Here is a 13,102-nt window from a genome sequence, read left to right on the forward strand (position 1 = left end):
ACTTACTATAGTTGATATGATTTACTCTATATAAACTACTAGACAGGATACTACTTACTATAGTTGATATAATTTACTCTATATAAACCACTAGACAGGATACTACTAACTATAGTTGATATGATTTACTCTATATAAACCACTAGACAGTGTACTACTAACTATAGTTGATATGATTTACTCTATATAAACCACTAGACAGGATACTACTAACTATAGTTGATATGATTTACTCTATATAAACCACTAGACAGGATACTACTAACTATAGTTGATATGATTTACTCTATATAAACCACTAGACAGGATACTACTAACTATAATTGATATGATTTACTCTATATAAACCACTAGACAGGATACTACTAACTATAGTTGATATGATTTACTCTATATAAACCAATAGACAAGATACTACTAACTATAGTTGATATGATTTACTCTATATAAACTACTAGACAGGATACTACTTACTATAGTTGATATAATTTACTCTATATAAACCATTAGACAGGATACTACTAACTATAGTTGATATGATTTACTCTATATAAACCACTAGACAGGATACTACTAACTATAGTTGATATGATTTACTCTATATAAACCACTAGACAGGATACTACTAACTATAGTTGATATAATTTACTCTATATAAACCACTAGACAGGATACTACTAACTATAGTTGATATGATTTACTCTATATAAACCACTAGACAGGATACTACTTACTATAGTTGATATGATTTATTCTATATAAACCACTAGACAGGATACTACTAACTATAGTTGATATAATTTACTCTATATAAACCACTAGACAGGATACTACTAACTATAGTTGATATGATTTACTCTATATAAACCACTAGACAGGATACTACTAACTATAGTTGATATGATTTATTCTATATAAACCACTAGACAGGATACTACTAACTATAGTTGATATGATTTACTCTATATAAACCACTAGACAGGATACTACTTACTATAGTTGATATGATTTATTCTATATAAACCACTAGACAGGATACTACTTACTATAGTTGATATGAGTTACTCTATATAAACCACTAGACATGATACTACTAACTATAGTTGATATGATTTATTCTATATAAACCACTAGACAGGATACTACTAACTATAGTTGATATGATTTATTCTATATAAACCACTAGACAGGATACTACTTACTATAGTTAATATCATCAGATAAGATGATTGGGGAAACAAACAGGAATCAAACCAACATACCAGTCAGATAAACATCAAATATTTTTGAATTCCACTTGTTACCAAAATAATAGATCACTCTAATAATGTTTTCTAATATTATCGTGGATCAGTGAGAAAAACTGGTTTGAAGTTGATGTTAACTAATTCATACATTTAAAATCAGTTTCACACACACAACTTACGACTGTCACACTTTTCTCCTCTGTATCCATACTTGCAAACACAGCCATTGGTTGGGCTACAGACAAAGTTCTGACCAGAGCAGTTGCACCTTTTCAAACAGTGATCTCCATAAAACCCATCTGGACACACTGAAACAAGGATTAAACAGAAAATATGATACTGAACATAACTGGCAAGTTTCATATTGACCTTGATGCAACTCAGTTTCACAACTGTATGATAAACAGTAAGATTAGTTGAATAAACCAAAATCAGAAACAATATTTCTCTCTCAATAGATCTCCAAGTTTAATATCCTATATTCCTGAGGGTTGGTCAACACTTATTATTATTATTATTAAAATGGATTACACTTACATTATATTTAAAAGTGAGATCTACTGACATCGGGAACTTGTGTTCATGCTACATAATTAAATATGGAACCTTAATTCATTCACTGCAACTATCATGTACATTTCCATCTGTTCACACTGTTTGTCTTCTACTGGTTCCAGCTTTACCATCTTGACTGTCATCACTAAATGGATAGCTAGCATCTTCTTGTCTCATTATATCTACGTCCTTTTGAACACCACTTAACTCACTTTCACTGTCTTCTTAGCTATCTGAATCAGGCATATCAAGCATATTTATGTAGTGACTTTCGATGTAAGCACAGTCGGCACGGGGTTGTCTTACATTCCACTTAGGCACATTGTTGGTTACTGAATGGCAGAGCAGAAGTCACTCATGGAAACCACATATCAACATTAGATGGGATGTAATACTTTCCAACTTATTTTACTACCATACATCATGAGTTGTAATTCTGAACGTAAATGAGAAATATTCGTCCAAGTTGAAGTCTGAGAGGGTTGAGGCATTGGAAAATATATGTGTCGTCGAAGTTTAAGCCCGAGAGGGTTGAGGCATTGGAAAATATATGTCTCATCGGAGTTGAAGTCAGAGAGGGTTGAGGCATTGGAAAATATATGTGTCGTCGAAGTTGAAGTCAAAGAGGGGAGTTGAGGCATTGAAGTCAAAATATATTGGAAAATATATCGTCAAAGTTGAAGTCAGAGAGGGTTGAAGTCAAAGAGGGTTGGAGCATTGGAAATTATATGTGTCAGAGATGGTTGAGGCATTGGAAAAAAGTTGAAGTCAGCCGAGAGGGTTGAGGCATTGGAAAATATATGTATCGAAGTTGAAGTCGAGAGGGTTGGGGTTGAAGCCCGAGAGGGTTGAGGCATTGGAAAATATATGTGTGTGTTAAAGTCAGAAGTTAAAGCAAGTTGAGAGAGGGTTGAGGCATTGGAAAATATATGTGTCGTCGAAGTTGAAGTCAGAGAGGGTTGAGGCATTGGAAAATATATGTGTCGTCAAAGTTAAAGAGAGGGTTGGGGCATTGGAAAATATATGTCCCAACTGGAAAGGTTAAAAAGGTTTTACACAGAAAAATCTTTCTTTTTTCTTTCTTTGTGTTCTAAATGTTTATACATGTTTTAATTATGACGGACTTACTTTCTGAGCATCGTATTCCCATCCAGCCAGGAGCACAGCGACAAACTCCATCGTTACTACGACAGTGCCCTTCATTGAGACAGACGCACTTCTGACTGCAGCCGACACCAAATGTTCCACTGGGACAAGCTAATAAGAGTTGAGTGTTCAATATTCATATAACAACAAGCACACCACAGGAAATGAATATGATGCATTTATTTCAATTAACATACTGTTTACAGTTGCAAAAAGAAACCACACTGTAATGTTAATAGTACAATATTAGAACAAACATTCTTATACAAATTATCACCATATTCATATAAACAATCCAAATTATTTTATTCAAACTAGCATTCTACTCACTTCAGGAATCTTCATCAGGCTTTAGCATTTAGAATCAAATGTGAATGGGGTGAAAAACAGGTTTATTTAAAATAATTTTCATTTCGGTTTACTTATAAACCATCTGTTAATTCTGTCTGAAAATTATCAGTCTAATCAGAAGGTATTATTATGTTGTGCCAACTATAAGTGACAAACATTACTCAATGTTATAAATGTTCAGTCTAATTAGAAAGTGTTACTAACTGTTTGTACAAAGTGAAACTATACACACTACCTCTGAAGCTCCTAGATGTATTTTTACACAATTTTACAAGTTTTAAGTAAACATTATAAATACCAGATTTATTTACAAAATATTCATCCATGAATTTACAAAGTCTTTACCAAGTCAATCTAAGTGAAAGTTGATTTTTATATTTCATTTGAATAGCCTCTAAAATTTTTTAAATTATAATGTTGATTTTTTGTTAAGAATTTAAATTTTATCTGTTAAGTGAAATGAAAAATATAAAGTGAATAATGTTTTTTATATTCTTTAAATGACTCGTTCATTGCCAAAAATTATGTTCATTATCTTCATAACTTCAACTTGTAACCTTCCTGCTTTGTTTTTGTTCTGTTTCACTGTCAGACTATGTTCCAGGGAAGCTGTTTATTACTTCATGAAAAGGAATAAATCACATTGAAAGTCCATATCTATTCCAGCTCCTCACACAGAACATACAAAAACTAAGCATGACATACAAGCTCAAGTTCTTATGCTCTTAAGTTTATTTGAGTTAACTAAGTTAAGTTTTTTTTCTCTTACACTGTATTTATCTCTTTGTTTAAAAATACAACAATAAATAAAAATTAATAATAGTAAACAAGAAATTTACCATTTATTTAAGGTCCATTTTCACTTGGACTTCATGTAACCCTCAGTGATGTGGAGAAAACCCACTTGTAGAGAAATATATATGCAAAAACGGCTCGTTTGGGTTGAGAAAATATTTTACGTAGAAAAGCGAACAATGTTTCGACCTTTGGTTATCGTCAGGTTCACAAAGAAAGAGGTAACTGACCGGAAGCTGACCACATGTATGAAAGGGGTAACTGAGTGTCAGAATGTAGAGGGTGGTGTTAGATGTTTGAATATATAATTTAATTTATTTTATTATATTAATATAGGTATAAAGGCATTCCTTTATATTGGTTTATTTTGGGTTTAAGTTATTGTATAAGTAAGGCTTCTTTAATTTTGTGTTTCTTTATGTTTGTTTATTTATTTAGTATTTGGGTGTTTTCTATGGTTATGTTGTGTTTATTTGACTTGCAGTGTTCAAAAACATGTGAACGTGACTTTGTGTTCTTTCAATCTGGTTTCCATTTTTCTACTTGTTTCTCCAATATAGAAGTCGTGGCAGTTATCACATTGTATTTTATAAATAATGTTGGTGTGGTGTTTGTCAGTGTAGTTTTTACATAGTATAGACCTCAATTTTGTGCCTGGTTTTTGAATAAATTTGGTATTAACTGGAATGTCATATTTTGTTACTAGTGTTTGCCAAATGTTGGTTATTTGTCTGCTGATGTCAGGAATATATGGTATGCAGCGGTATATGGTTTCGTGATTTTTTGATTTGTGAGATATATTTACTTTAGTTGGTTGATTTTGCTTTCTGTCTAGGTGTGTGCATATAATGTTTTCTACGGTTTGTGGAGGAAACTTATTGATGTTGATGAAGTATTGTTTTATTTTGTCTAATTCATCGTTAATCTTATCTGGTGAGCATAGTTTTATGGCTGTGTTTATTTGGTTTCTTAGTATGTTGAGTTTTTGTTTTGTTTCATGTGCTGAGTCCCAAGGAATGTATAGTCCAGTATGGGTGATTTTTTGGTGGATTTCTGTTTGAAATTGTGTATCAGTTCTTGTAATTTTGAGGTTAAAAAATAATATTTAATTGTGCTTTCTTCCTGTTCACATGTGAAGTTAATGTTGGGATGTATAGAGTTAATGTGATTGAAAAAATTAAATGTGTGTTCTGTAGATCTGTATCCCGCAACCGTGTCATCTACATATCTGCACCAGTATAGTGGTGGAGGTAATGCTGTGTTAACTGCTTGTGTTTCAACTTGTGTCATAAATATATTGGCTAGAACTGGTGATACTGGGTTGCCCATGCTTAGGCCATTTGTTTGTATATAGTTGTGGTTGTTGAACATGAAGTTTGTCTTTATCATGGTGAATTCTATGAGGGTTGCTGATTGGTTACTGGGAATGTCTATAGTTGGGTTAGGGTCTTGGATATAGAGTTCTAAGGCTATCTTGCAGGCTTCAGTGGTTGGAACTTCTGTAAAGAGGGATATAACATCGAAACTGACCATTAAGGCTTTATGATTATGTTGATTTAGATTAAACTTGAAATTAAAAGAGTCTTTGATGAATGAGCTGGCTGATGTTACATATTTGGAGAATGCCCATGCTATGTATTTACCAAGAATGTAATTAAACTATGCATGTGTGGACATTATTGGTCGTAATGGACAATCTGGTTTATGAGGTTTGGGGATGCCGTATACAATATCTAACAACGCTCTCTACATTCCGACACTCAGTTACACAACCCCTTCCAAACATGTGGTCAGCTTCCGGCCAGCTACCTCTTTCTTTCTTTGTGAACCTGACGATGACCGAAGAAGGTCAAAACGTTGTTTGCTCTTCTACGTAAAATATTTTCTCAACCCAAACGAGCCGTTTTTGCATAAACATTTCATGTAACCCTACTTTTTATCACCATGTTAATTGTCAAAAATAAAAATTATTTACTAGTAAATATGTATTTTAGAATAAAAAAAATATACATACAACATTAGATTAAAATATCTCAAAACTACTAACATCTTTACCTAGTTCACTAATGGCTCAACTGAGTCTGAAGGTTTATAATGGTAAAAACCAGCCTATGATACTCACAGTTAGTCTATCGTGTAGCTTTGGGCTTAGCAACAGGTAAATTCAACCAAATACAAACTAAGCTATGATTGTCTTTAAAAAATTTCTTTATTGCCAGAAGTAACAACTTTAGTTAAACTATCACCTTTAACTGCCACAAACAAAAAAACTTGTCCCAAGATTCCTTTAAAGTATAATTACTCATGTTATTACGTGACCATCAGATAAGTCTAGCAAGTTTCACAAATTTACTAACATCCCAACAGATCAGAGATATAGAAAGTTTAACCTTTCTAGTCTCTCTTATTGTTAAAAGCAGTTCGAGCTTCTTATTGAATTCAAGTATCAGATGTTTACTTTTGATGTTGTAAAATTAGGAAAAAGAGAAACACAAACCAGATGTTTTATGTGACATAGAAGAACAAAAATTAGTTATTTATATTAAAATTTTCCCTTGAAACTGAGAATTTAAAACTCAGGCAATATTAACATTAACTTGCAAAGTTTACTGACATATTTATGTTAGGTTTGTAATTTAAATTCTGAACGTAACTCTACGACATGTACACTTTGACCCGATTGAACAAACAGGATTCAACTATAAATGACATAAAAAGTGGTAAATTTTATAAAACCTCCAGTCCAGTTAGAATGTTGTAATAAATAAAATATGTTACACACACACTGTTATGTAAACTTCCACCTGATTAGAAAATGTTTCATTAACTCTAAAAGACAGACAAAACACATTTAAAAGTACAAAATACTGCTAACTGTATTGTCTGTTATAGTAAACGTATCTTACTAAAACTTACGAGCAGAACAATCATTTCCTGTCCACCCTGGTAAACAGAAACATCTTCCTGTAATTGGGTCACACTCGCCACCATTCTTACAATTACATATATGAAGACAGTCCAATCCCCAAAAGCCAGAAGGACAAGCTAAGTAATAAAAATAATGCATACATGTTTTCTCAAAAATCCACTACACATTTCATTTAAAAGTAATGGATTATTAGTATATTAATTCCATCATGCAGTGCTAATAAGAAAATAAAACTCAATTTGCTGATCCATCTTGAACATTAATTACATATACTGTAATCCATTATCTCTAGGTTTAGTGAAATTCAATATTCTTCACCTTGAGAGCAAGTTGATCCAGTATATCCAGGAAGACAGAGACAATGTCCAGTAATGTGGTCACAGCCTTTCCAGGCATGTATGCAAGAAGGACATTTTTCTGAACACTTGTAACCAAAAAAACCAGAGGGACATTCTGTGAAAAGTAAAACATACCATCAGACAGTGTGTGCAAAGATGTATAAACACACACACAGAAAATGTAAATAAAAGAAATGTAACAATGACAACCTCAGAGGACAGTAACAGACAATAATAATACTAAAATGTTGTAGTTTTAAAAATGGTAATTAGAAACATTCTGGAAACTACAATATAACTATGAATTTCCACAACGAGAACCATGTAATCAACATATTCAATAACATTTGAAAGACCCTAACTCGAGATTCAAAGACAACTTGAGATTCAGTAATAATGGTAATCTATATATTATTGTTCTCTCTTCACTGAATAGACGTTGTTGTCACTGTATTGAAACTGTGTAAAAATGTATTACAACTGTATGTTGACTTAATAACTTTTACAACAGTTTAAAAATGTTTTATAACTGTATGTTGACTTAATAACTTATTATAACAGTTTAAAAATGTTTTATAACTGTATGTTGACTTAATAACTTATTACAACAGTACAATAATGTCTTGTAACCATATGCTGACTTAATAACTGATTACAACTGTGTAAAACCTGGATAGACCTCTGTCTGTTAACTTGATAATAAATAAACTGAAAATGTAAAGACACTTGACAGAAAAGATGCAACTTATCAAAAAAAACATTCAAAAGTTACCAAAGTTCACACACAGACACTATATGAAAACAGAATAATTGTTTTATAATACAGAGTCTAGAAATTTATTAAAGGTACTAATGCTTAGCTAGTAGGGTAGCCAACACTCAACCATGTTGTCACACAGTATCACATGTCCACATTTACAGTAGTCATTTAGACCACCGACTTGTCCAGGTTTATAGTCATTTACATAACCATCTTATTACATGGTATCATATGTCCAGGTTTACACTAGTCATTCAGGTAACCATCTAGTTACTGTGCAAAATACTTGAAGTGTATTTTAACTGGTACATTACAGATAGTGACTTGCATGTAAAAAACTAATACAACAAAAGTGAAACTGTGATACGAAACCTTACATATGGTGAACTTGTGTTCTTATCCTTCATACTTTGAAAAAGTAAATTTAAACCAAGATTTTATTCTGGTAAGGAAGTAGGGGAAACTGTTTATAAGAACAGGTTCTCTGAGGAATATAAAATATCAATTATTCTTGAAAAAAAACATTCTTTAGGACAACTAAAACTTATATTTTAAATGTTACACTGAGAGTTTGAGCAACCAACCATTAATCAACTTTACAAAAAGAAAAAAAATATTTTGCGGTTCACAAGTGAGTTACAACCTTAAAGTGAGACCCGTCTAGTTAGAGTTAGCTGTTTAATACACTAGGTTTCTGTCCCTACAAGTTACTTACTAGTATTAAAATACACTAGATTTCTGTCCCGACTAGTTACTTACTAGTATTACAATACACTAGATTTCTGTCCCGACTAGTTACTTACTAGTATTACAATACACTATATTTCTGTCCCTACAAGTTACTTACTAGTATTACAATACACTATATTTCTGTCCCTACAAGTTACTTACTAGTATTACAATACACTATATTTCTGTCCCTACAAGTTACTTACTACTATTACAATACACTATATTTCTGTCCCGACAGGTTACTTACTAGTATTACAATACACTAGATTTCTGTCCCTACAAGTTACTTACTAGTATTACAATACACTATATTTCTGTCCCTACAAGTTACTTACTAGTATTACAATACACTATATTTCTGTCCCTACAAGTTACTTACTAGTATTACAATACACTATATTTCTGTCCCTACAAGTTACTTACTAGTATTACAATACACTATATTTCTGTCCCTACAAGTTACTTACTAGTATTACAATACACTATATTTCTGTCCCTACAAGTTACTTACTAGTATTACAATACACTAGATTTCTGTCCCTACAAGTTACTTACTAGTATTACAATACACTAGATTTCTGTCCCTACAAGTTACTTACTAGTATTACAATACACTATATTTCTGTCCCTACAAGTTACTTACTACTATTACAATACACTATATTTCTGTCCCTACAAGTTACTTACTACTATTACAATACACTATATTTCTGTCCCTACAAGTTACTTACTAGTATTACAATACACTATATTTCTGTCCCTACAAGTTACTTACTAGTATTACAATACACTATATTTCTGTCCCTACAAGTTACTTACTAGTATTACAATACACTATATTTCTGTCCCTACAAGTTACTTACTACTATTACAATACACTATATTTCTGTCCCTACAAGTTACTTACTAGTATTACAATACACTATATTTCTGTCCCTACAAGTTACTTACTAGTATTACAATACACTATATTTCTGTCCCTACAAGTTACTTACTAGTATTACAATACACTATATTTCTGTCCCTACAAGTTACTTACTAGTATTACAATACACTATATTTCTGTCCCTACAAGTTACTTACTAGTATTACAATACACTATATTTCTGTCCCTACAAGTTACTTACTAGTATTACAATACACTATATTTCTGTCCCTACAAGTTACTTACTAGTATTACAATACACTATATTTCTGTCCCTACAAGTTACTTACTAGTATTACAATACACTATATTTCTGTCCCTACAAGTTACTTACTAGTATTACAATACACTATATTTCTGTCCCTACAAGTTACTTACTAGTATTACAATACACTATATTTCTGTCCCTACAAGTTACTTTACTAGTATTACAATACACTATATTTCTGTCCCTACAAGTTACTTACTAGTATTACAATACACTATATTTCTGTCCCTACAAGTTACTTACTAGTATTACAATACACTATATTTCTGTCCCTACAAGTTACTTACTGGTATTACAATACACTATATTTCTGTCCCTACAAGTTACTTACTAGTATTACAATACACTATATTTCTGTCCCTACAAGTTACTTACTAGTAAGTTACAATACACTATATTTCTGTCCCTACAAGTTACTTACTAGTATTACAATACACTATATTTCTGTCCCTACAAGTTACTTACTAGTATTACAATACACTATATTTCTGTCCCTACAAGTTACTTACTAGTATTACAATACACTATATTTCTGTCCCTACAAGTTACTTACTAGTATTACAATACACTATATTTCTGTCCCTACAAGTTACTTACTAGTATTACAATACACTATATTTCTGTCCCGCAATACACTTATTTCTGTCCCTAGGGTTACTACAAGTTATTTCTGTACTACACTACTAGTGCAATACACTATATTTCTGTCCCTACAAGTTACTTACTACTATTACAATACACTATATTTCTGTCCCTACAAGTTACTTACTACTATTACAATACACTATATTTCTGTCCCTACAAGTTACTTACTAGTATTACAATACACTATATTTCTGTCCCTACAAGTTACTCACTACTAGTGCAATACACTATATTTCTGTCCCTACAAGTTACTCACTACTAGTGCAATACACTATATTTCTGTCCCTACAAGTTACTTACTAGTATTACAATACACTATATTTCTGTCCCTACAAGTTACTTACTAGTATTACAATACACTATATTTCTGTCCCTACAAGTTACTTACTACTATTACAATACACTATATTTCTGTCCCTACAAGTTACTTACTAGTATTACAATACACTATATTTCTGTCCCTACAAGTTACTTACTACTATTACAATACACTATATTTCTGTCCCTACAAGTTACTTACTAGTATTACAATACACTATATTTCTGTCCCTACAAGTTACTTACTAGTATTACAATACACTATATTTCTGTCCCTACAAGTTACTTACTACTATTACAATACACTATATTTCTGTCCCTACAAGTTACTTACTACTGTAATACATTATATTTCTTACAATACACTATATTTCTGTCCCTACAAGTTACTTACTAGTATTACAATACACTATATTTCTGTCCCTACAAGTTACTTACTAGTATTACAATACACTATATTTCTGTCCCTACAAGTTACTTACTAGTAGTTACAATACACTATATTTCTGTCCCTACAAGTTACTTACTAGTATTACAATACACTATATTTCTGTCCCTACAAGTTACTTACTAGTATTACAATACACTATATTTCTGTCCCTACAAGTTACTTACTAGTATTACAATACACTATATTTCTGTCCCTACAAGTTACTTACTAGTATTACAATACACTATATTTCTGTCCCTACAAGTTACTTACTAGTATTACAATACACTATATTTCTGTCCCTACAAGTTACTTACTAGTATTACAATACACTATATTTCTGTCCCTACAAGTTACTTACTAGTATTACAATACACTATATTTCTGTCCCTACAAGTTACTTACTAGTATTACAATACACTATATTTCTGTCCCTACAAGTTACTTACTAGTATTACAATACACTATATTTCTGTCCCTACAAGTTACTTACTAGTATTACAATACACTATATTTCTGTCCCTACAAGTTACTTACTAGTATTACAATACACTATATTTCTGTCCCTACAAGTTACTTACTAGTATTACAATACACTATATTTCTGTCCCTACAAGTTACTTACTAGTATTACAATACACTATATTTCTGTCCCTACAAGTTACTTACTAGTATTACAATACACTATATTTCTGTCCCTACAAGTTACTTACTAGTATTACAATACACTATATTTCTGTCCCTACAAGTTACTTACTAGTATTACAATACACTATATTTCTGTCCCTACAAGTTACTTACTAGTATTACAATACACTATATTTCTGTCCCTACAAGTTACTCACTACTAGTGCAATACACTATATTTCTGTCCCTACAAGTTACTTACTAGTATTACAATACACTATATTTCTGTCCCTACAAGTTACTTACTAGTATTACAATACACTATATTTCTGTCCCTACAAGTTACTTACTAGTATTACAATACACTATATTTCTGTCCCTACAAGTTACTTACTAGTATTACAATACACTATATTTCTGTCCCTACAAGTTACTTACTAGTATTACAATACACTATATTTCTGTCCCTACAAGTTACTTACTAGTATTACAATACACTATATTTCTGTCCCTACAAGTTACTTACTAGTATTACAATACACTATATTTCTGTCCCTACAAGTTACTTACTAGTATTACAATACACTATATTTCTGTCCCTACAAGTTACTTACTAGTATTACAATACACTATATTTCTGTCCCTACAAGTTACTTACTAGTATTACAATACACTATATTTCTGTCCCTACAAGTTACTTACTAGTATTACAATACACTATATTTCTGTCCCTACAAGTTACTTACTAGTATTACAATACACTATATTTCTGTCCCTACAAGTTACTTACTAGTATTACAATACACTATATTTCTGTCCCTACAAGTTACTTACTAGTATTACAATACACTATATTTCTGTCCCTACAAGTTACTTACTAGTATTACAATACACTATATTTCTGTCCCTACAAGTTACTTACTAGTATTACAATACACTATATTTCTGTCCCTACAAGTTACTTACTAGTATTACAATACACTATATTTCTGTCCCTACAAGTTACTTACTAGTATTACAATACACTATATTTCTG

General features: G+C 31.4%; 1 protein-coding gene across 1 annotated transcript in view; it reads right to left on the bottom strand.

Moving 5' to 3' along the window:
* The window catches only part of LOC143237141 (uncharacterized), a 41,350-nt gene that overhangs the window by 12,607 nt on the left and 15,641 nt on the right, over nt 1-13,102 (bottom strand). Inside the window, exons 2-5 of the mRNA XM_076476064.1 lie at nt 7,342-7,476; nt 7,011-7,139; nt 2,931-3,059; nt 1,427-1,555 (exon numbers count right to left, since the gene is read on the bottom strand). Of these exons, the coding sequence (XP_076332179.1) occupies nt 1,427-1,555; nt 2,931-3,059; nt 7,011-7,139; nt 7,342-7,476 (522 nt within the window). The remainder of the gene's footprint in view (nt 1-1,426; nt 1,556-2,930; nt 3,060-7,010; nt 7,140-7,341; nt 7,477-13,102) is intronic.

The sequence above is a fragment of the Tachypleus tridentatus genome, chromosome 2 (genome assembly GCF_004210375.1).
Source record: "Tachypleus tridentatus isolate NWPU-2018 chromosome 2, ASM421037v1, whole genome shotgun sequence".
Lineage (NCBI taxonomy): Eukaryota > Metazoa > Arthropoda > Merostomata > Xiphosura > Limulidae > Tachypleus > Tachypleus tridentatus.